This window comes from Lutzomyia longipalpis, chromosome 4 (assembly GCF_024334085.1).
Source record: "Lutzomyia longipalpis isolate SR_M1_2022 chromosome 4, ASM2433408v1".
Classification (NCBI taxonomy): Eukaryota; Metazoa; Arthropoda; class Insecta; order Diptera; family Psychodidae; genus Lutzomyia; species Lutzomyia longipalpis.
The window spans coordinates 2,700,144-2,724,513 of NC_074710.1; the positions used below are offsets into that span (position 1 = coordinate 2,700,144).

At 36.6% G+C, this 24,370-nt stretch overlaps 4 protein-coding genes across 4 annotated transcripts in view; 2 read left to right on the forward strand and 2 right to left on the reverse strand.

The window, feature by feature from the left end:
• The window catches only part of LOC129795447 (mediator of RNA polymerase II transcription subunit 1), a 1,235,552-nt gene that overhangs the window by 559,814 nt on the left and 651,368 nt on the right, over nt 1–24,370 (reverse strand). The window lies entirely within an intron of this gene.
• On the forward strand, nt 30–13,121 carry LOC129795469 (E3 ubiquitin-protein ligase Smurf1). The gene is made up of 8 exons (XM_055836765.1): nt 30–291; nt 389–427; nt 7,998–8,916; nt 9,217–9,659; nt 9,792–10,752; nt 10,839–11,038; nt 11,105–11,268; nt 12,817–13,121. Exons 1-8 carry the CDS (start codon nt 231–233, stop codon nt 13,099–13,101), a joined length of 3,072 nt encoding a protein of 1,023 aa, XP_055692740.1. The 5' UTR covers nt 30–230; the 3' UTR covers nt 13,102–13,121.
• LOC129795516 (nucleolar GTP-binding protein 2) lies at nt 16,689–18,748 on the reverse strand. The gene is made up of 2 exons (XM_055836875.1): nt 17,592–18,748; nt 16,689–17,526 (listed from the first exon to the last, which is right to left on the reverse strand). Exons 1-2 carry the CDS (start codon nt 18,694–18,696, stop codon nt 16,733–16,735), a joined length of 1,899 nt encoding a protein of 632 aa, XP_055692850.1. The 5' UTR covers nt 18,697–18,748; the 3' UTR covers nt 16,689–16,732.
• LOC129795586 (damage-control phosphatase ARMT1) lies at nt 18,925–23,818 on the forward strand. The gene is made up of 3 exons (XM_055837013.1): nt 18,925–19,034; nt 19,113–19,218; nt 22,527–23,818. The coding sequence occupies exons 1-3, from the start codon at nt 18,949–18,951 to the stop codon at nt 23,658–23,660; spliced, it is 1,326 nt and encodes a 441-aa protein (XP_055692988.1). The 5' UTR covers nt 18,925–18,948; the 3' UTR covers nt 23,661–23,818.

The window sequence follows — 24,370 nt, forward strand, 5'->3', positions numbered from 1 at the left end:
AAGATGGCGCGCGCGCATGTGTGCTGTCAATGTGACAGCACCCCTATTTCCGGCATTAGAAAAAAAAGTAAAAAATCACGAATTTTTTCCTGTGCAAGAAATTCCACCCATTTTACCAACAAAATTCCCCATTAAAAACCCCAAAGGGTGGTGTTTTGGGCCTGCGACGGCGCTTCAGTGGCACATAAATGTGCAATTAGGTGGTGAATGTGATGTGAAGTGCCGGAAAAATGAATAAAGTGGAAAATTCACGCAGAAGTCGAAATGGCGCACAAATAATTCGACTAACAAGTGAGTAGGATTAATGACGGGGGGATCACAGCGGGGTGCTTCCGTGCACTCCCTGCCAATACAGTGGGGTACAACTTATATGCCTCTCTCCTTGCAGTTCTGTGTGCCCGGAATCTCGCACGAAAGGAATTTCTCCGTGAGTATTTGACGTTTCTTTTTTTTTTACATCTCTCTTCTTCCCTGTGCCCCAATCGCATTCTTTATTACGAATACACCCAAGAACCCACCACACAAGTCCCCGAAGATCTCTCACATTGAATTTCCCAGTGAAAATTCTTACAAGATCACCCTGGGGGGCTGTAGGTAGTCACCCAGGAGAGCCCATTGATCACTTTGCCACTCCTTTTTGCGACGCATTCACTGAGAAAATTAATACACTTTGCGGATTGTTTTGGGGGCGCAGAAAGAGGTGGGGTTTGCACCACCGGAAACGCAAGGAGTGGCATCCAGGATGGTACATTTGACGACGAAGAGAACAACCTGCTTGTGGGGATGTATTTTTGTGGGGTAAAAACAATGAATTTCCAATGAGATTCCAACTGGCGCCAGGAATCCTATAAGAAAGTCTCTCTGATAAGACTTCCTGCTGCACGCAGTTTCTTACCCACTATCTGTCCGAAATAATCTCCAAAAAAAAACCCCCGAGGGTCAAACAATGGTGGATCTAGTTGGAAAATTTCGTGATTTTTCATGACCAAAAAAATTCCTTTTGAATGGAAATCGATTGGAATTTCTGTTTGAAGCGTCCTCAATGTGATTCCGGATGAGGGAGTGTGTGTGGAAAACTGGGGGATGAGTGAAAAAAATGCCACTTGACGCCAGCAAAAAGTCGCCAATTAGTTGTTTACACACAAAAGACCTTCTAATTAATCCCTCCGCATAAACCACCCCCATCCACAATGCATTCCTTTCATGCTCAGTGAGGCTTCTTCCCACAAACTCTTTTGCAAATCCCAAATCACAAGGAAACAGCTAAATTCAATATTAAAAAAATCTTTCCCAGGAAGTTGAAGCTTTTATTAGAATTTTTCTAAAGCTTCCTTTTCTTTGGAAAGCCTTTTGAAAGTCTCAATAAAAGTTTCTTTGAGGAAATACATATATGAGAAAATCCCGGGATGTTCTTCAAAAAATTCCAATAAGAATTCACAAGCACAGCATGGAGTAATTGGAATGAACGTAAATTTTTTTATTTACCAAAGAACGGACAGTTTTTTTTTTACTAATTTGAGTGAGTAATATATTATTAAAAGACACACAAATCAGAATTTTTATCACTTGACCATGAGTCAAGAGTAACTAAAAAAAGTAAAAGAAATTTATTTAATTAGGGGAAACAAAGGTTTTTATTTTATGTAAACTTTTTGTAAGAAAAAAAGGTTAATTATAAAATTTAATTTACTTGTAAACATAAATATATCAAGGATTTAGTTTAATATTTTTTAAATTTTTTTAATAATACTGAAAGAAATAATAAATTACATAAAAATAGTTTTTTACCTCACATTTGACAGCGTAGAAAAAGTTTGACCGGGTGGTTTGCAAAATATTCTTTTCACATTCATTATGTAATTGGATTTTTGTATAAATGGAATAAATATTAATTATTATTATTTTTGATTATTTTGATTCTTTCTTCAATTTGAGATGAGCATTAAATGATTTAATACATAGTGGACAAAACTGGTAATCGCTGCCAAATCGACGTTTTTTTAACCGTCATAGATTACAATCTATCCAACTTATTTTGATAAATTCGACATCTATGTATGTAAAATACTAGAAATTCGTCAAAAGAAAATCTGGAAAAACGTTTTCTTTGTAATTGAAAATTAAGCTCAAACTTTAAGGTTAGAAATTCGTGTTCTCCAAGTGTTGAAAAGCTAAGCTGGAAAAAAAGTGTGTCAAACTTTACGTACCTACGTTTTGATTGTGATTTAGCGGATTTAACACTGGAGGACAAAACTGATACTTGCTTACCAATTTGAACCTTAAAATTGTCACAGAATAAAATCTATTGGACTTATCTCTATGAATTTAGCATCTATGTGTAGGGAATTTCAATTACTTCCAGACAGTATAAAGAAAATCTTGAGAAAAGTCTTTCCTTTGGAAAATAATTTAGGTCAAAGTCAAAATCCAACGTGGAGGACGATATTGGTACTCAGTACCAGTCAAAATCACATACATTTTTGCCATCCCACATGGTTTTGAGGTTATGTTGTAGCTAAAAAGTGGTTTGTGTTGGCAATTTTGCATTGATTCCATGTAATTTTTTTCAGTGTCCATTTTCTTAAATTAACTTTCGTTGCTCGATAAAAGGAAAACATTCACTTCAATTGCTCCATTCTATATTTTTTTTCATCAATTTTAAACTTTGACGTTTTTTTTCTGAATTATTTTTCCATGCTCCTTTATTTTTTTTTTAGAAAAAAGTTAAGATTTTTATTATGTATGCCAACGAATAAATTCTCTATCTTTCTCTGTGCACTCCCTGCAATCTAGAGACGTTTCTTTTTTTTTTAATTCTAAAACCAAGCAAAAGAGACATTTCCGGTCATTCGTTTGCGCTTCAGCTGCCTTCTTGCAAGAACACAAATAGTTACGAGCAATAAATATTGCTACAAAATAATAATTATTCAATACCAAACGAGTCTCTTAGACACTTTTCCCTACAATATTTTGTTTCTCCTTTAGTTTTCTTTGATTTTTTTTTGCTTCATTTGGAATTTCCTTCAAGATCATGACGTTCCTATAAGGAGATGGTGGAGATTTAGGGAGCAATTTTGGACAAAATAAAAGACAAAATATTTTGAAAATACAAAATATTTTGACATTAAATGTAATTTTGCACAAAATATTTCTCTAAAACTTTTGTCAATCTCTCCACAAAAGAAATTTTTGCAATTTTAGGTACAATAATAGGTGAAATATTTTGAAAAACTGAAAAATTTTGACGTTTAATGCAATTTTAGACAAAAGACAAAAGATTTTTTGTGTCAATCTTTTGACAATCTTGTGAGAACGTCTCCACAAAAGATTTTTATAGGAGAATTGTAATTTTGCACAAAATAATTTATACATTACACAAGAAATATTTTGTGTTTTACAAGCATCTCGTCGAGGTGCTTTTATAAAATCAAAATCTTTTGTCAAACTGGTGTTTACGCGTTGCATTTTTTAAAAGTTTTCTGTCATGTTTCTCGAAATAGGGATAATAATGCAATTTCGGGTAATTGTGAAGCTTTGTGCAAAGGGAATTTGTGGAATGATATGAAATTCAGCCAATTTAGCTGTGTCCATTTTCCCTTTTAGCGGTGTTGGGCAAAAATGTTATGGAGAATTTCTCTGTCTTTCCGGCAAAAATTTGGGAGATCGCTGACAAGTTCTAACCCTATATAATCAGGATTTTGGATCAGAGATCCCTTCCCTATGTTCCCGATGCGACTTCTTATGTGCAAAAACGAAATATGTAGGGCTAATTAATGCAATGAAATATGAGTCAATCAATTCATGTAAAAGAGAATCATATCAGAGTGACTCATTAACATTTTCTTGGTGTAATGAAAATCGAACTGATGAGCTAGAAGCCAGATGGTTTTTGATCTTCCCAACATCCTTAGGGTACCAAATAGACTACACGCATGCTTGACTTAGTTTCCCTAAAAATTAATTCAGTTCAGATTGTTCAATTGCCCCAATCGTAAACATAACCTAATAGGAATGTTATCTTCTTCTTATTTTTTCCATCTGAAACTCTCCACTCGAAAGAAAAAACACGTCACAAAAGACGACAAAATATATCAAAAGTCTCCCAAAAGATATTTTATTCAAAATTGCTCTTCATAAAATGTCTTTTGTAGACTTCACAAAAGACAAAATATATTTTATTTTGTCCAAAATTGCTCCCTTAATTTTTTTTTATCATTCTCAATATCAATGAAATCCATTGCAGTGTTTAATGATTTTTTTCGTGTCAATTAGTGAGACACCAGTTTTTGAAATTATTTACTACCACACATCATGCGTTGATGCTTTATGCAATCTGAAGAGTAAAGGAGGGGGCCCCTCGTGAGCAATATCTGCTGCGAGAGGTTTGGTTGGAAGGTAGGAAGGAGGAGGGTGGGGCGGGGGCAACAATTGGGCAAAAGTAAGTGAGAGTGAGGCTGCTTCGGTGTGTAAAGTGCATCGCATGGATGATCACAATTGCCGATGATGATGTTGATGATGATGACGGTGGCAAAGAAGTGGATAAAAAGCACACGAATGAAAGAACCTGAAAGTGTCGGTCTTCCTTGGTTTTATTTTCTTCGTCGACTCAATGAAGTTACCGCATAAGTGAGCTATAGAGAAGTTCTTTTTTATTCGTCTTTTTTCTTTCTCTATAAAAATAATTTACAGTCTATTTAAAATGGGTTTTTTTGTATTAAACTTTGCATTTAAAAGTTTAGATTAAATTATTTTAACCCTTTCAAGTTATTAGGGTCATTTAGGTATTGTTTTCTTGTTGTTAAAGACAGACAGTTAATATAATAATTACAATGAATAGAACTTATTTAAATTGCCCTGAGCATCACAACTTCAGGAAATGGCCGCAAGAAGCGCTTAAAGCAAAATCAAATAGTAAACTTTAAGGAGCTATATCTCGGAATCTTTATTGGCAATTTTCTTCAAATTCCTATGTTATAGCTAAACTTAATATCTTTCAAGTAAAATAAAAATTTTAAAAATTCTTTGAAGCTCTTTATGAGATATAACCGTTAGAAAATTTCTTGTAATTTTAATGTTCTAAGAGCCGTATCTCCTGTTCTAAATTAGGTTCAAATTAAAGGTTTTGCGAAACTTTACAATTTTCTGGAGCATAAGAAATTTTTAAGACTATGTTTTTGGAGCTACCTGACCTGAAGAACGTGAAAGGGTTAAATAAAATTTTAAACTATTCAAAATATCACTGTTTACAATCGAAAGTGGCCAAATTTAACACTTCACTAGCCTCTATTAATTAATCTATTTACAATAATTAATAAAAATTAATTTATTTCCTTCACACCTACGCTTCTTCTCTATACAATTTACATCCTTGACCCAACCTTGTATTTTATTCTGCAAAGGTGACCTCATTTGGTTATCAGTGTTGGTGATGATAAGAAAATAAAAAAAGACAAAAATAAGAATTTGATTACAATGGCGCAAATTAGGGGAATTTACCTATATGAAAGAAAATTTAGAGAATGTTTTTTAAATAAATATTTCTTTCACATTCATAAAAAAAAAGCTTTTTTGAACTTTTAGGGAAAATAAAAAAAGTATATGTGCATAAATACTTTTTTATATGCTTGAGAATTAAAAAAAAATGTTTGTCCAAATTAGGAGGGAAAAATCATACATGAGATGTCGCATATTATCATCCAACGTTCAATGATAGTGTCAGTCAAATTAGCCAAGTTTGCCCGCCGGAAATCCTTGTCTTGAATGAAAGCACACGCCTTATGGACATGAATGAAGGTGTCAGTGGGAAAAAATAAACAAATAGATCGTTCAATATCGAACTCATGAGATCCACAGAGAGAGAGAGAGAGAGAGAGAGAGCTTGAACGCGAGAAGTTGTAAGACAATGATAATTCAAATTAAATGAAATAAATAATATGGGGAGCTAAGTGATGAGTGAAGAACCATCTTTTCTTTTCTTTTCTTTTCTTTTTTTTGGCACAATACGATGCGAATCTTATCATTTGAGCAACACACATGAGTTGAGCACACACTGTGGCGCGGCGGCATGCGACTGAGAGCCGGGAAGGGGGAGGCAAAAGAGAAAAAAAAATTGTGGGTGGAGGGAATCTATTGGCAGAGTTAGATGATTTTGTACAATATGAATCCGCAAGTCCACTGTGGTTGGATGTATTTAAGATATTTTGCGATGATTCACATGGCAGCGCGTCCAAGAGACGCCGGAATAAATTGCTGTCTCGTTTGTGACGCGACTCTCTCCTCATGTGTTTTGAGTGTGTCTCGTGGGATGTTTTGATGCTGGGGAGCTACATAAAAGAGTTCGCGCGTATTCGGGTTGCCGCACACAGTATTAGGCGCCAAGAGTTCCCACTAAATACCAATTGGGATAGGATGCGGGGATGGGGAAAAGAATTCCAGGAGGATGAGGTTTTATAGAAAGATTTCATCATAAGTTGAAAGGATAATAAAAATAATCCTGTATGTTGCAAGAAAAAAGATTAATTCATATTGGCAGATGTACCTATAGTTGTGATGTTTTTGAATAATTTTCTATTACTTAAGTTTATTAATTATTTAAAACGAATACTTAAATTAATCGTAAAGAAACACAGTCGGCGAATAAAAGAGTAACATTTTAACACTTTCTAGCGACGTTCCGACAAATTCATTTTTATCTCTAAACTCGTTAAGAAGTCTATTTTTAGCTATTTATATTATATGACTTCTTTAGATGAGACAAACAAGAAACATGGATTTAAAACAAGAATAATAAATCGTAAAACTTTATACAATTTTTAACTAAATTTAATGATCAGTTGGAAAAAAACCGACAAATATTGATTAAAAAACCCAACAATGATGTCACAAATGTATATTTTGTTCCATTTAATGTATGAAACATTCGCGTTTGTGTTTCATCGGTAAGTTTAGATTAATTATGTTTAAAAGATTTTTTTTTAAAATTATCCTTGGGATTTTGAAATTTACATTAAAATCATTTCCGGATGAAAAGTAACACATTAGTAGAGATAGAAAAATTCTGCTGAAAAATTTATTTAACCATTTTGCGTCTTCGTGAAACATTGAAAAATCCGTTCTATTCATTAGAATTTAAGTGATTTATTAATCCATTTGACATTTTCATTGTTAATATACGTCTTCTTGGGCAAATTCTTTGCCAATTTCAACACATTTAGAACTTGAAAAATCATTTTATATTAAGAAATTCAATAATGGGATCTTTTCTTTTCTAACAACTTAAAAATTTTAGTAAGTTTTTGACAGATGATGTTTTAGAATCGTTCTATTGCTGTTCTATAAAAAAAAAATAGAATTTGTTGTTCCAGGAAACATTCAGAAAGATCTTTAAAGATCCCTGAAGAAGCAATTTTCCTTTAAAAAACGCCATTAGCCCTTTCGCGTCCAACGTGAAACATAAAAACATTAAAACATGCGCTCTTTTATCATGAAATTTATTCTAAGAATGTTTTTAGAGGACATTTCTTAGGTGAAACGTCTTCCTTGGCTTATCCTACATGAAATTCAAGCATTTTTTTTTAACTAGGACCACTAGGACAAACAATTAAATTCATAAGGACTTAGGAGGATTGAATGTTTCATGTTTGGGTCTACATATGACCCAAAAAACGCGAAAGGGTTAAAGAAACAAATAAAATGTCAAAATCTTGTAAGATATTTCTCAGAATAACAAAAATCTTATAACTGACGAATTGTAAGAAAAGAAAAGGTTTACTATATGAGAATCTACCTCAATGTTTCACATTTGGGTCAGCATATGTCCTAATGGACGCGAAAGGGTTAAATAACTTAAAGTACAGTTAGTTAATATTCAATTAACAATTAGATATTAACTTTTATTATTATTCTTTTAATATAAATTAAAGTTTTTTTTTTAATAAAATACATATTGGTTAAATTCCAAATTTTTTGTTGTTGTATTTTGTGTGCCGGACATTTAGGTCTTCCGGACCCTTTTGCGAAGGTTTCGGTGGATGGCACGGGGCAGGTGCATTCAACAGAAACGAGTAAAGCGAGCTTGGATCCAAAGTGGAATGCACATTACGATTTGTATTTAGGTAGTAAGGATGCCATTACGATATCCGTGTGGAATTACCGGAAGATACACAAGAGGCATGGGAGTGGTTTCCTGGGGTGTGTCCGGATTCAGGCGGAGATGATACAGAGGCTGAAGGATAGTGGGTATCAGCGTCTGGATTTGGGGAAACATGCTCCGGATGATCAGGAGCAGGTACGGGGTCAGATAATCATTTCGCTGACATCGAGAGATGCCCAAGGGAGCACTCCGTTGGCAATTGTTTCACCGGGTGGTGATGTACACGGGCCGGCAGAGGATACCGAAGTTAGTGGTGGTGGTTGCGTGGTGCCGTCCATTCAGCCTGGTGTACCGACAAAGAAGACTCGGGAACCGGAAGCTGTGGATCTCCCAGAGGGTTGGGAGGTGCGAAAAACAAACCAAGGGCGGGTGTACTATGTGAATCACGTGACAAAATCCACACAGTGGGATAGACCAACATTGCCGGCGACAAATGGTACGACGGCACAGGTGGCAACCGATGAACCCACACCAGCGGGCCCCTCGCGTTCGGCAACGTGCACAAATTTGACAAATGGCGTAACGACGGCCGAAGCGTCGCGGCGACATTCACTTGAGCTACTCCTAAATCTGAAGAACGACACACAACGCGATACAAGGCACATCAGTCCTGAGAATGCGACACGTGGCGCCCGTGAGGCGCCCCATAGTCCGCAGCAGCACATTGCAAATGGGGTGGCGCCCATTGTGAGCCCCACAACGACGCCAAAGTGCAATTCAAGCGATATTTTAGCCCAGAATCGAACACCACAGAATCAAGTGAGGTGAGTGCCATTGAGCCAATCAATATTATATGGCGAATAAGTATTTCCCTTTAGCTCTTATTTTAGCCCACGATGGTGATGGATTTATGCACATTCTACCTTCACAACATTTAACCACATTTTGCCTCTCCTCCCCCTCTCATCCTTATCTCTTGATGTTCTACATAAATGCTAAATATTTTAGATTTAAACGATTTAAAATGAATCACGCGAGATTTTTGTTGTTGTTGCTATTTTTAATCTTCTCAATCAATTTGCTGTAGGAAATAAAAATCAATTAATTTCCTTGTTTTTTTGCAGAGATTCAACGACCCCGCCGGGAAGTACAACGCACAGTAGCGTTAATCATTTGACAAGCACAATTAATGCATTGGTTCTAGAATCCCCAAGCCGTCCTACAATGCAACAGACAACAACAACAAGCAATAATATAAATAATAATGTCAGCAATACAGGTGCAACCACAACGACGTGCGTCAGCAACAATAACGTCACACCACCAGCAGCCACCGTGGCAACCAGTCCGGTGAATAACAATCAGGGAACGACGCCGCAGGATAATGATACGCCGGCGGCACAGAGTCGTCCTGTTGATGCTCAGCGGGCTCGTCGTTCCCTCAGGAATGTCGATGATGCGGCTAGAAGACGTTCAGGACGTGGGGCACGGAGTATCATGACACAAATTCCCGGAAGGACAAATGGTGCCTCGGGGAGACCAGCTGTTGATCTTCCGCCAGGATATGGTGAGTCTCTCTATTTTCTCTTTTTTTTTTAAATTTTATTTCAATAAGAAAGAGTTTTAGGAAGAAGTTAAGGTTATTAAAATTTCATAAATATCTCCTTTCTTTTTGTCTTTGTGAAAAAAAAATAAACAGAAATGCGAACAACACAGCAGGGTCAGGTTTATTTCTATCATATTCCCACGGGTGTGTCAACGTGGCATGACCCGCGAATTCCGCGTGATCTTGACACGCAATCAATTGCTTTGGACTCCCTTGGGCCACTTCCGTCGGGGTGGGAGCAACGCAAAACAGCCTCAGGGCGGGTGTATTTTGTTGATCACAACAATCGCACGACACAATTTACGGATCCGCGTCTCAATGGGCACCTACTGGGGCTGTTGCGACGTCAGAGTCAGGCACCCACCACACCGGCAGCAGCGGGTCCACCAACGAGCTGTACAACAGGTGCGGGGCCACAGGTGGCAAATGGGAATGTACGCAATGGCGAAGTAATTTCCCCCACGAGACCCACGGTGGTGGCACAAACGACGGGACCAGCGGACTTGCCACAGGGTCTCCTCGATGGGGCTGAACTCCTTCCAAAGTACCGAAGGGACTTGGTGAGCAAAATGCGTGCCCTCAGGGCGGAATTGCAGGCACTTCAGCCACAATCGGGACACTGTAGGTTGGAGGTGTCACGTGCTGAGATCTTCGAGGAGAGCTACCGGCTGATAATGAAGATGCGCCCAAAGGATATGCGAAAGAGGCTGATGGTGAAGTTTCGCGGGGAAGAGGGCCTAGACTATGGGGGTGTAGCACGTGAATGGTTGCACCTGTTGTCGCGTGAAATGCTCAATCCACAGTATGGGCTATTCCAGTACAGCCGCGACGATCACTACACGTTGCAAATTAATACGGATTCCGCCGTTAATCCTGATCATCTCTCATATTTTCACTTTGTCGGCCGAATTTTGGGTATTGCCGTTTTTCACGGGCACTGCCTCGATGGTGGCTTCACGACACCCTTCTACAAGCAACTCCTCAATAAGCCCATTACACTGAGTGACATTGAGGGAGTCGATCCGGAATTGCACAGGAGTCTCACGTGGATACTGTGAGTATTTTCTTTTCCTTTTCATCCAAAAAAAAAATGAAATAAATTAAATTTGATTTTTTTTTATTGCCTTAAATGTAATTCAGTGAGAACAATATCGATGGTGTAATTGAAACGACATTCAGTGTGGAAAATAACAGCTTTGGAGCACTAAAAGTTCATGAATTGAAAATGGGTGGAGCTGGAATTTCCGTTACGGAGGAGAATAAAAAGGAATATGTTAAGCTATATGTAAACTATCGATTTATGCGTGGGATTGAACAGCAATTTTTAGCACTACAGAAAGGTAAGAAAAAAATTGAAAAAAAAAGAAAATTTTCTTGTTGACGTCATGGAAATAATTTTTTTTCAGGATTCTGTGAGCTAATCCCAAGTCAATTGCTAAGGCCATTCGATGAGAGGGAGCTAGAATTAGTGATTGGAGGTATAAGCAGTATTGATGTGAATGATTGGAAGCAACATACACGCCTGAAGCACTGCACAGCTGAAACGCAGCAAGTTGTTTGGTTTTGGCAGGTAAGGAAGGAAATGAAAAATTATTTTGTACTTCTCATGCATCCAAAGGGTCGAAATCAGTGGCGAACGCAAGGAGGGAGTTGTTGAAATACCCATTTTTATAAAAGAAAAAGGAGTAGAAACCGAAAACTTTGTTTTAGACTTGATTTTAGTACTTTTAAGACTTTTAGTTCTCAATCTGAATCTTTTCAAGACTAAAATTGCAACAATTCTAAAGGTTAGAATTTAATACTTTTTAGCTCGTCAATCTGAACCTTCTTTCCACTAAAAATCAAAATATAAAAAATATTTTTCTGCTCTAATTTAGTACTTGTTTTAGGCTTGAATCAAGTACTTTTGCTCATCAATCTGAACTTATTTTTTTAGAACTAAGAAGTAAAAATATCTTTTGGCTGTGTTTTAGTACTTTTTTGGATTGAGTTTAGTACTTTTTAGGGGTGAATTTAGTACTTTTTAAAGATAGAATTTAGTACTTGTTTTAGACTTGAATCAATTACTTATGCTCATCAATCTGAACTTTCTTAGATTTAAAAAAAAAGTGAAAATTTATTTCAGCTGTGTTTTAGTACTTACTTTCTTGGATTGAATTTAGTACCTTCTTGGAATTTAGTACTTTCTTGGATTGAATTTAGTACTTTTTTTAGATTGAATTAAGTACTTTTTAAGATTAAATTTAGTACTTTTTAGGATTGAATTTAGTACTTTTTAGGATTGAATTGAGTACTTTTTAAGATTAAATTGAGTACCTTTTAAGATTGAATTTAGTACTTTTTTAGGACTGAATTTAGTACTTTTTAGGATTGAATTTAGTACTTTTTTAGGATTGAATTTAGTACTTTTTTAGGATTGAATTTAGTACTTTTTAGGACTGAATTTAGTACTTTTTTAGGACTGAATTTAGTACATTTTAGGATTGAATTTAGTACTTTTTAGGATTGAATTTAGTACTTTTTAGGATTGAATTTAGTACTTTTTAGGATTGAATTTAGTACTTTTTTAAAATTGAATTAAGTAGTTTTTAGGATTGAATTTAGTACTTTTTAGGATTGAATTTAATACTTTTTTAGGATTGAATTTAGTACTTTTTTAGGATTGAATTTAGTACTTTTTAGGATTGAATTTAGTACTTTTTTAGGATTGAATTTAGTACTTTTATAGGATTGAATTTAGTACTTTTTTAGGACTGAATTAAGTACTTTTTAAGATTAAATTTAGTACTTTTTAGGATTTAATTTAGTACTTTGGCCTTTTTCTCGTCAATTCTGAGCCATTATTTATAGGATTAAAAATAAATTAACTCTTCGACTTGAATTTTGAAAATTTTGGACTATAGTTCATCAATTTTTGATAGAGTTCGCCACTTCTGATCTAAATGAACAAGTTTCAATAAATTACTTTATCCAAATCAATGAAACATTAACGCAAATGTTTCAAACATTAAAAAATGTACAAAATGCAAAAAGGACGAGACTTATTTTGCATTTTTTTAAACTAATTCTTTGCATTAAAAAGAGTTTTTTTTCAATATTTTTTTTTTGTTTACTAAAGATTGTCGAGTCGTACACATCAGAAATGCGTGCGCGTTTACTGCAATTTGTCACGGGATCATCGCGTGTACCGCTACAGGGATTCCGTGCCCTTCAGGGGTCAACTGGTGCCGTGGGTCCGCGTCTATTCACCATCCACCTAACTGCCGATGTGCCCACACAGAATTTGCCCAAAGCTCACACATGCTTCAATCGTATTGACCTACCGCCCTATGACACGTACCAGCTAATGTATGACAAACTCACGCAGGCCGTGGAGGAGACGTGCGGATTTGCCGTTGAATGATCCACACACAAAAAGAAAAAGTTCATAAAAAACCAACAAACATGGTAAGGAAAATCCCCTTAAACGTCCATTTTTTATCGGTATGTACCTTCTTGCACGAACGGATACTTTTGGAGAATTTTTGTTTTTCTAAATGTGCCAAAAGTATTTTGCGTAGTCGTGCAAAATGTATCAAATTATTATTGAGGAAATGAGAAGAACAAAATGAATTTAGGAAAAAAAAAACAAAATGCAAAACATCCCAAAGTCCGGAAAATTCTAACAAGAAAAATCTTTCCGGGCAATTTTGGGTACGTATTTCTCTTCATTTTCAACCCCTCTGTACCTTCTTGGAAGTCAATTTGCTTATTTTTTCTCGTTATAATGTGTGTGGTGCTCTAAAAAGTTGAAGAAAAAACCAGTAAAACAAAAAGAAAAAAATGCTAAAAGAGAGCCTAAGCGAAGGAGGAGGAATTTGTGAGAAGCCAAGAAAGTCAAGAGATAAAGGAAAAAAAATGAGAAGAAAAAAAAACAGATATTTGATAAAAAAGAAAAGAAAATGCTAAAGTGATAAAAAAATGATAATTTTAATGTTTTTATTTCTATTATGTATATTAAGATTTTAACTATAACTATATATTCTATTTTGCATTGATGTCAAATCATGCAGAAGAAATTTTATCATGTAGGACGAATCATTAAAAGAATTTTTGCAAAAAAAAAAAACAAATTTCGAAAAATTAAATGAAGAAAATCACAAATTAAAGAAAAAATGAAGAAATTAGGAAAAATTCAAAATATTAATAAATATCTGAAATGCTTTTTTTTAGGATGCAAAATGTGGAATTTTATGAAATATTAATTATAAAATAATCTAGTGTTTTATCCATTTAATATTGAGATTATGGCATGAGTGAGGATATTTTATTTTTAAATTTTTATCTCTGCGTAAGACGACAAAGTTTAGGTAAAAATTTCTTTAAAAAAAAAAAATAATGAAATAATGCGGGAAGAAATCACAGACTAAAAGCTTTATGAAAAACCTATATAATTCTCCTTTTCTTCATGCGAAAGTCTTTCAATTTTTTATTTGTTTTCTCAAATTATTTTCGAATTTGCTCTATAAAGAATAATTTTAAATAAAATGAATTGCAAAAATTGTTTTTTTGAAAATGCTTCGAGCACAATTCGTTTTAACTGCCATTTGCTAGCCAAAAGTGATAGAAATTTTTCATTAAAGTGATTTATAAAATGTTTAGAGACATGAAGTTCATTAGGTTTGCTTAGAGGACTTTAATTTTTGCTGGTAAAAATTAAAAATCAAAATCTATGATTTCCTAGAAAATTCATTACTGAAAGGCAATGAATAATTATTATTCTTCTGGATAGCTCTGCGAATTTAAAAAAAAATTAAAATGTCTTTAAAAGTTTTAAAATTTCAAGATTTTTTTCAATTTTTCATGAAATTTTAGAAATTTAAACCTGAAATTTTGAATTTTCCATAATTTTCTCATGATTTATATTAATTGCATTGAATATTTGGCAATAATTAGGTACCTACCTAAAGATTTGAGAATATCCACCAAAATTCTTAAAAATCGATTGAGAATTGTGGTTTACTTGACATTCTTAACCGCTCTGGAGGATCAAAGTTTCTAACCTCAAAACTTTGTCCTTAATTTTCTGTCAAAAAGAAAATGTTTTTCTAACTTTTCTTTCTACAAACTTGAGCTAATTGAATTTTTCTAACACGATTAACTATGACGACTTAAAAATTGTCGAATTGGCCACGGTGGCCAGCAAAATCCTCCAAAAGTTAACTTTACAAAAATTTCATTTTCAGAAAATTAAGTTTTTTCACTTTCTTCGTCGATACGAATTACATAAAAAGTTTTAGTTTTCATAAATCGAACAGATTAGGTTTAAAAAACAAAAGGGTTTTGGAACTTATTTCGCAAACTTCCCAGAATTTTGGTTAAAAAATGACTTTTTTAAAATTAATTTTGAGGTTAAATTTTGTGAAAGTTTCAAAAATTTCATGGGTTAACCCTTAACGATCAATGGGACGATTTTGAAAATGCCCAATTTTGGTCAGTTGATTTTTTTTTATTTTTGAGTCAAAACCATCCCTGGATATTTTGAGATCACATAAGGACATCCCCAAGGACTCACAAGATCAGCAAGGACGAAAAACCAAAAATTACAAAAGAGAATTTTTTGTCAAAAATGTCTTATTTGAGCTCGAAGAAACTGTCAAAAAATATTTTCATGTCATAGCAACCATTGGATTCCTTACGGTCCTTTAGGGGTTAAAACTTGGACAATCTTGTGCGAATAATAATCCTGAAAATTCATAATTTTTGGTTGATCCGGTCTTCGTCAGTGGGGGCTTTTCTTATTAACCAGGAGTTAAAAGGAAAAACATAACTTTTCTTCCAGAGCTTTCGGCTCCCTCCGAACCTTTCTCAATGGATCAAATTGCAAATTCCTTATGAAAACTCCTGGAAACGTCCAAGACTATCACAGAACGGAACTACATAATGCGGGGAAGCCGTCACAAGAATATATAACATGAAAACTTTTTGAGAAAAGGCAAAAAACTACAATTTTCAGAGAAAACTTGGAAATCTCCTTGTCTAAAATTGAATTGAATCAGGCAACGGATTCTTCTCTAACTTCCACATGAAAGTCTTGGTGATAGTCTTGGACGTTTCCAGGAGTTTTCATAAGGAATTTGCAATTTGATCCATTGAGAAAGGCTCGGAGGGAGCCGAAAGCTCTGGAAGAAAAATTATGTTTTTCCTTTTAACTCCTGGTTAAGAAGAAAAGCCCCCACTGACGAAGACCGGATCAACCAAAAATTATAAACACTTACGTCAGAACGTTAAATATCGTGAAATTTCATTAAAAACAACCTTTTGATGCTGTCTCTAAATATTTATTCCTCACTGTAATACTTAATTTTCTTTTTTCTAAATGTGAATTATAAAAGGAAAGTTGACGAAAGAAAAGAAAAAAAAAGAAAGAATCCTGTGAAATATTTGATATTATTTTATTCATTTATTTTATAAAATTTTCTCTTTAATAACAAATGAAAGGAAAAATATTTAAAAATCAACGATAGGCACTCGACGGACTAAATTTCATGTCCTGTTTTTTGAATTTTTATTTCATGAAAATTGTAGGAAAAAAAAATGAATGTTAAAGAAAGAATAAAGTAAATAAGTGTTTCTTAAGAAAAAAAAGAAGGTCTATTAGAATATTCTACCTAAAAAAAAAATAAGGATTTAAAAAAAGAGGAAATAAAGTGAATAATTAAAGATGAAAAAATTAGGATAAAATTCACTACTTGTACATAAATCTAAATCATATTTTATTTTATATTTTTTAATTATAAAATTTTAAAAGAAAATTAGGAAAGAACGAACACTGATAAGGAAATTGAATGAAAAAAAATGAGACTCTGTGTGTTTTTCTGCAAAAAAAAATAAGCTCACAAAAAGCATTTTTTATTTGTATTTTCTGCACGAGTCTTTATATAATTTTCCCCCCTAAAAAAAAAGATTATTTTAATGTGTGGGAAGGAGTAAGAGAGAGAGAGAGAGTAATTAAAAAAAGAAAAAACATGATTTTTATTTAAGGCTTTTTCATTTTAATTTCTTCTCCGGCGATTCTTAACATTGGTCACCTCGTAGAAGTTGCTGCCGATCTTTTTGCGCTTAAGTGCACGTTCAAGTGCCCGTCGGGCTTTTGAGGTCATCTTTGTGGCTTCCGGAGCATCTTCTACGGTAAAAGTGCCACAGGGTGTTGGAATTTTTGTCTTCTTCTTCGGCACAATCTGCGGCTGAGCGCATTCATCCTCGCTGTAGATATCACTGAGCCCCGAAGAGGAATCATCGTCGTCATCTTGGGCCATCTTGGGGCGCTTTCGACGCTCCTCACGCTGTTTTTCCAGCAGTTCCACATCAATTGTATCGAGTTCTTTTATCTCATCCGCGGCAAATTCCAAATTCACCCGAATCTTCCGGAAATCCTGAACTTGTCGCAATTCACGGCCTTTCTTCACGGATTCCGGTGTTTCGGCTGTCTTGGAGGTGTCTTCTTCGGGAGCTGTTGGCTTACTACCACCTGTTGGTACCTCATAGCCTTCGGGAACAACGAAGAAGGGCAACTTCCCGCGCTGCCAATCATTCAGCACCATGCGTGCTACAACTGCTATATCCGGTTCACCACCTTTGAGCAATTTTCCCGTCTTCTTGGCCACCTGTTCGAGGAAATTCTGCGTATCCTCCCAATCGGAAACACGGTACATTCGCCCAATGTACTCCCGACGTACACGTTTCAGTACTTCCGTCACATAGTCCTCCGGATTTGTAACAAGTTCCACACGAACAACACCCTTGAGGACTTTTTCTGCATCTGTTTCAGCTGATGGGTAGACAACGCCTGGAAAAATTTGTAAAAAAAATTAGAAGACTTGAAAGGAGAAGAACAAATCCTCCTGGACTCACCTGGACAATCAATGAGGAAGATTCTCTTCATGAGCGTTATGTACTGCCAAACTTTTGTCTCTCCCGCAATTGGGGCAACGTTGCAGACTTTCTTACTCCGCAGGGTGTTAATGACGGAGGATTTCCCAACATTCGGGTACCCAATGAAGCCCACGGAAATCTGCCTTTTGTCAATGTGAAGCTTCCCCAGTTGCCGGAGGAGATTTATCAGTGCCCCCTTGCCAAAGGGATGCGTCAGGGAGGCGTGAAAGGCAATTGTTGGGTATTCCTTGGAGAGAATAGCAACCCATCGCTGTGTTACCCACGTCGGGACCAAATCCACTTTATTGAGGATGAAAAATAAATGCTTGTGTGGTTTTTCCTTGCGCAGGAATTCCTCAATGTACTTTGAACGTGTCCCCAGTGGGTCACGTGCATCCAGCACCTGGAGGAGGACATCAGATGAATCCACAACTTTGTGCAATTCATTCCAGATGCGTTTACTCTGCCCTGCCCCGAAGACCCAATCCCTCACGGCATCCTTCACACCATCATCCTCACGCACCAAATCACGATCCTTCTCTTCCGTGTACTGCTCACTCTGCTCCTCGGCCGTACGACTCATATCCGTGAGATCACGAACAGCAAGATTGGGGCGTTTGCGTTGCTTCTTCTTCCCGAAGGTAGTTTCGAAGCTCTCCGTGTCCAGGAGGTGTACCTTTTGGTACTTTGCTGACTCATTGAGGAGTGTTATGGGCAGATCTGTGGGTTTCAGGACAACCTTGTAGGGATCCTTGATGGCATTCCCCATTTCCTCTTGGAACTTCTGCAGGGCATTCTGGGAGATAACACGCGAATTCCCAAACCACTTTACACTCGGCTCCACACGTGCCACTGTACCCGATGCTACGCGTCCCTGGAAGGGTGCTGGTGTGACAATCTTTCCGCGACGATCTCTCTTTGCGCGGAAATTCCGGTACATCTGCAGGCGATTTATCGTGCTCCGGGAACGTAGCTTCCCAACACCTTTGAGTCCCTCCGTTGGACGTTCGGGATTCAAGCTGTGATTTGAACGGTTGAATCCCTCCTTCCGGGGACGCCCCGGTGTTGAACGCACTTTTGGCATTTTATCCTTCTTACCAGCACAGTGAAATGAAAGAAAATTCCTGTTTAGAGGCACAAAAAACTCAAAAGAAAATCCTCCTGAAGAAATTCCTGCCTGCAATTTCTCCAAGCACGTGGGAATTTCTTTACAAAATCACAAAGAAGAAGAAGACAAAATGACGTTTTTGTGACGTGCAAAGTGCGCGGAAGTTCGCCGTCTGAGCCAGTTGGGTTGGTTCACTCCCCATCTCCAGGCTCATTAAGCTGCACCACGATGGAGATTTCAGAATTGGACAGGAAGTTCAACATAATCGACGGGGATACACCAATAAACGAACATCTCTCCGCCCACTACAAAAGGTGATAAGCGTGTGGTTTTGGGCGGAAGGACTTCCGGATGAAATGCAGGAAATAACGTAATTTTGCTTCCTCTTTCAGGAGTTTCGCTCACTACACCGTGAAGGATAGACTCCCGGTGATACTCACACGGATCATTGACAGCCTCTCGCGGGAGAAGGAAGCAATAATTGTGGGATATAGTGAGGTGAGAGATCTCCCTCCTTCCCCATTGATTTATGTACAAGAAAAAATCCACAGGTGCCATTGTAAAATGGAAAATTTGGCGCATGCATTTTCATCAATTTATGCAAATTGATATTGATGGGAGTGTGGGTGGGAAGGTGGTTCTATTGTGGCAATTGAAGCTGGACAAAATCTGGGCTTACTGTTCAAACAGAAACGCCCCAATTTTACCCTACAAAGGAGTCTTTAAATAGAATATTCCAGGAAATCCATCATTTAGGATCAATTTTTGCCTGATTTTGTATTTTATGTTTACCCGCAATTTAAATTTCTTTTTTAATTTGTGAATTTTGAGCATAATATGAGAGCTAATTCTTCTTATAAATAATATTTATTAGTTTGCACTGAATTATATTATTTAGTTGGTATACCACAATCGTGGCCAACACCAAGTATTGTAATCATCGGAAAAAACGACCACCTCAGATCGGGCTCAAACTTGGTATGAGCTGAGCATGTTTTAGACAACCCACATTCCAAAAATTGTTTTGGAAAAATTTTGACTTCTGGTTTGAAGCTATAGAAATATGGATTAAAAATTAAATTTTTTCTCATTTTCAAAATCCAAGATGGCCGCTGTCAGCCATTTTGAAATACCGTCAACCACTTCTCTTATAGCTAGAGGTCTGAAATTTTAGTATGTTGTAGGGCTCAGTGAGACGTTTTCATCGATAATTCATACTTGAGAATCGGTCAAGCAGTTTAGCAAATATGGCGGCCTAAAACTAAAAGTGTTTTTTTAGCTGTGATTCTTTCTTCAAAGAAGCACAGCTTCTGTGTACACTCTAAAATGCAAAGTCGTCAGATCGGGCTCAAACTTGGGATAAGCACGAATTAGGGTCCCCACATTCCAAAAAACGTATGCGCCAAAAATCTTTCCGTCCGTCCGTCCGTCCGTCCGGCCGTCCGGCCGGAACCTTTCGCTAAATTACAAAAGAACGGTAGTAGATAGAGACTTGCGGTCAACGGCAAAGTTCATATATCGACTGGAAGACATCAGATTATGAAGTCAAATCCACCCCCCCACCCCCCCGTCCGCCATTTTGAATAACCACAAAATTTTGTTTTCGCTATATCTCAGGCCCTATTATAGCTAAAAATCTGAAATTTTTATATGTTGTAGGGACCATCAAGACCTTTCCAACGATACCTTATTTTTGAAAATCGGCCAAGCCGTTTAGCCAATATGGCCGCCACAATTTTTCATCGAAAATCGGCCATAACTCGAGAACGGCTTGACCGATTTTGATCAACTCAGGCTCAAATGAAAGATATTAACGAGCCCTATAACTGCTCGGAACATCGCAAGTTCAAAAAATGACCGCAAGTGGCGCTAAAATCGAAAACAAAATTTTCGATGAGTTTTCGATGAATATCTCGAGCACGGCTTTATAGAATTGCATCAAATTTTGGTATGTTATAGTTGGCTATAATATCTTTCATCATTCCAAAAATGAAGAAAATCTATGTAGCCGTTCCGGAGATATTGAGTTTTAAAGTTAACATGTTATATCTTGAGTTGCATAAGACCAATGCCCCGCGAAGCGGGGCGTTTTATATATACAATACACATATAAAAGTAAAGTAAAATATATATAAATGCATAGATATATACATTATATATACATATAAAAATACAAAGATAAATATATATAAACTGCAAAGATAAATAATAAATATAACATGGATGGAAAAGTATAAAGCGAAAGAACGGTAAGTAAAACTTACGGGCTGTGATTCTTTCTTTGTCAGTGAAATGTGAAATTAACGGAAAATTGAGGATGGGCAAATTTTGAGGAAGGCTTTCTCGTGTACCGAATCACAGCCAACGCCCACGATTAAGGCTTTTCACAAAATATCTGCGCGTTGGCTGTGATTCGGTACGCGAGAAAGCCTTCCTCAAAATTTGCCCATCCTCAATTTTCCGTTAATTTCACATTTCACTGACAAAGAAAGAATCACAGCCCGTAAGTTTTACTTACCGTTCTTTCGCTTTATACTTTTCCATCCATGTTATATTTATTATTTATCTTTGCAGTTTATATATATTTATCTTTGTATTTTTATATGTATATATAATGTATATATCTATGCATTTATATATATTTTACTTTACTTTTATATGTGTATTTATATAATTCGAGAACGGTTTGACCGATTTTGACCAACTTAAGCTCAATTGAAAGATTTCAAGAAGCCCTACAACTACCTAGAACATTTCGAGTTCCAAAAATGGCCACAAAAGGCGCTAAAATCAAAAATAAAAATTGGCTAACTTTAAGGGGCAGTATCTCCGAACACCTGTTATAGATTTCCTTTAAATTTTGATATGTTGTAGCCTGACTATATCTTTCACCAGTCCGAAAATGAAGAAAATCTATTTCGCCGTTTAGAAGATATTGCCATTTGGAATATTCTTGAATTTGAAAAGTTCTAAGAGCCATATCTCTTGAACGACTTGTCCGATTTCTCAATTTAGTTTAAAATTAAAGTTTTTGCAAAACTACAACTTTCTAGAACATTAGAGCTCTCTAGGACCATTCAAAAAAAACAAAAAGCCGCCATTGAAAAGTATTACATTGAAAAGTATCAAATTTTATCTGAAATTATAGATTTTTCAGGACCTTTCCAAAACTAGTCAAAAGATTTCTGTAGGTCTTATAGAACCAGAGATATGGACCATTTTTTATCCTTCAAATTGATGAATTTCACAAAAAATCAACTTTCAGTGCTATTCGAAAATGTATGAAAAATTTCAGACTTTGAATTATGTAATTTTCCACAAAATTCAAAACTTTGCTATTCGAGATACTATGAATTTTGAAAGTGAAATGTCAAAATTAAGAAATTTCAACTGGTCTAAAGAAAATTCATAAATTCGTATTCGAGATCGTCTGAATTATGTTTGAGCTGTCAAATTCTTTGAAATTATGAAAAATTTCAAAGCTCCTCTGGACTGGAGGTGCTTTAAATTTTGTGGATTTTATTATTGAGAGAGAAACACGTGAATTAAAGTGTTTGCCTACTAATACTACTCATAAATTAAATTACAACGCATAGACTGATCCATCCGCGTTGTGGTATACCAACTCTTATAACTGGACGCGTTATGATTGACTTGCTACTTTAATCATCATTATGCAATTTGCCAATTAAGTCTTATCAGCAGAATGCAGCAGGCTGTGTTCTGGATTAAGCTGGATTTTAGGGCGCACAATCGGGTAAGATTCTCACACAATTTGCCTTCCTTCTTTTCTGCCTTCGCACCAGGAAGCTGCTGATGATCTGAAAGATGTGATAGGAAACATATCGAAGCTAAAGTACGAATTGCAGACGGACAAGAAGTTCAAACTACTCGACGGGAATGACACGGACCAAGAGGAATGGAATGCATTCCTCGAAGCACTCCCAGACACCCACAATTCCTACTTCTCCGCCGTATGGTTGCATGCTGAGTGCTACATGTACCGGCGTGTGCGTTCAATGTTCGAGGAGACGACAACACTGAGGGAATTCGATTACTTCCGGCGACAGAAGAAGGATGCCTTCATGGGGAGCTTGGAGGCATTCCAGCAACTCACGGAGAAATTCAATGAGAAGCGCATGGTGAAGACACGCGATGAGCTCCGTGGGCTCTTTCGGCAATTGATGCGTGTCAATTTGTGGGGCAATCGAATAGATTTATCCATAAGTGGCGGGAAGATTGTCAGTCAGTGCGGGGATCCCTTTGAGGCGCTTGGCAATCTTGAGGAGTACATCCTAGCGGACGATACAGCTGCCGTGTGGGATTGCATTGCCACCACCGACGGGAATATTATTGTGGATTTTGTCTGTGACAATGCAGGCTATGAACTTTTTACGGATCTCTGCCTCGCAGACTTCCTCATATCGCACAATCTTGCCGCAAAGGTGCGTTTTCACGTCAAAATGATCCCGTGGTTTGTTTCCGATGTCACCCCCGAGGACTTCCGTTGGACACTGGATGCACTGAAGTTGAGCGTAACTGCCACCCTGCGAGATTTGGGATGCCGCTTGTCGAATTACATTGAAACGGGACATTTTGAGCTGATCGAAGGTGAACACTTTTGGACATCACCACGAGATTTCTGTGAGATGGAAAGTGTCAAGCCGAGCGTGCATAGGATGCTGCAGCAGGCACATTTGGTCATCTTCAAGGGGGACCTGAACTACCGGAAACTCCTTGGGGACATCAAATGGGATCCAACGGTACCCTTTGTGGAGGCCATTAGAACCTTCAGACCGACAAATTTGTGCTCTCTGCGCACCGTGAAGGCTGACTTGGTGGCGGGATTGCCACCAGGACGTGCTGAAGAGCTCACAGTGAAGGATCCCAAGTGGATGGAGAGTGGTGAATACGGTGTTATTCAGTTTGCACCCAAATAGGGCTGCACTGTCCGGGTTGTGACGCATTCACACAACTCTGTTCCCTCTCCTCGTTTTCCAGCGTGATTCTGCCAAAATTCCCCGTGGTGTCCTTTTAAATGTGTCTTCGATGGGTTAAAAAAAAATGTGAATAAAAATACACAGAAATGGATAATTAATTTCTTAAAGCTTTTTTCTTACCTTTTATGCCTTTTAGAATGATTTTACTGTTCAACGTCAAAGGATGTTTGAGGTGAAAGGTCTAGGAATTTAATAGGGAATTAAATGTCCTTATGACCGTTGAATAATACAGATAATCGGGATGTTTGAGTGTCTACAACTCTAAAACATCAGGAGTATTTTCTTATGAGCTCAAAAGAAACTTTTGAGGGTAAAATTCATTCAGAAAAAGTAGGAAGAGGATTTTCAAACGATCTAAAATATCAAAAGTAAAGAAGAAAATCGTCTGATGTTAAAGCGAATGTTAAACGTAAGAAAATAATTTTCAGACGTTGAAGCGGATGTCAAATGTAAGAAAAGATGTTTCAGATGTTGAAACGAACGTCAAACGAAAGATAAGAAGCTTCAGATGTTGAAACGTAAGATAAGAAACTTCAGACGTTGAAATGAACGTTAAACGTAAGAAAAGATGTTTCAGACGTTGAAATGAAAGTCAAACGTAAGAAAAAAAAACTTCAGACGTTAAATCGAACATTAAACGTAAGAAAAAA

Bases quoted from the DNA above. Each gene is read 5' to 3' on its own strand.
- LOC129795469 (XM_055836765.1), top strand. From the start codon at position 231: ATGAATAAAGTGGAAAATTCACGCAGAAGTCGAAATGGCGCACAAATA. The intron at 8,917-9,216 runs GTGAGTGCCATT...GTTTTTTTGCAG, and splicing joins ACACCACAGAATCAAGTGAG to AGATTCAACGACCCCGCCGG. The intron at 11,039-11,104 runs GTAAGAAAAAAA...ATTTTTTTTCAG, and splicing joins ATTTTTAGCACTACAGAAAG to GATTCTGTGAGCTAATCCCA.
- LOC129795516 (XM_055836875.1), bottom strand. From the start codon at position 18,696: ATGCCAAAAGTGCGTTCAACACCGGGGCGTCCCCGGAAGGAGGGATTC. The intron at 17,527-17,591 runs GTGAGTCCAGGA...AAATTTTTCCAG, and splicing joins CTTCCTCATTGATTGTCCAG to GCGTTGTCTACCCATCAGCT.
- LOC129795586 (XM_055837013.1), top strand. From the start codon at position 18,949: ATGGAGATTTCAGAATTGGACAGGAAGTTCAACATAATCGACGGGGAT. The intron at 19,035-19,112 runs GTGATAAGCGTG...TTCCTCTTTCAG, and splicing joins CTCTCCGCCCACTACAAAAG to GAGTTTCGCTCACTACACCG. The intron at 19,219-22,526 runs GTGAGAGATCTC...CCTTCGCACCAG, and splicing joins TAATTGTGGGATATAGTGAG to GAAGCTGCTGATGATCTGAA.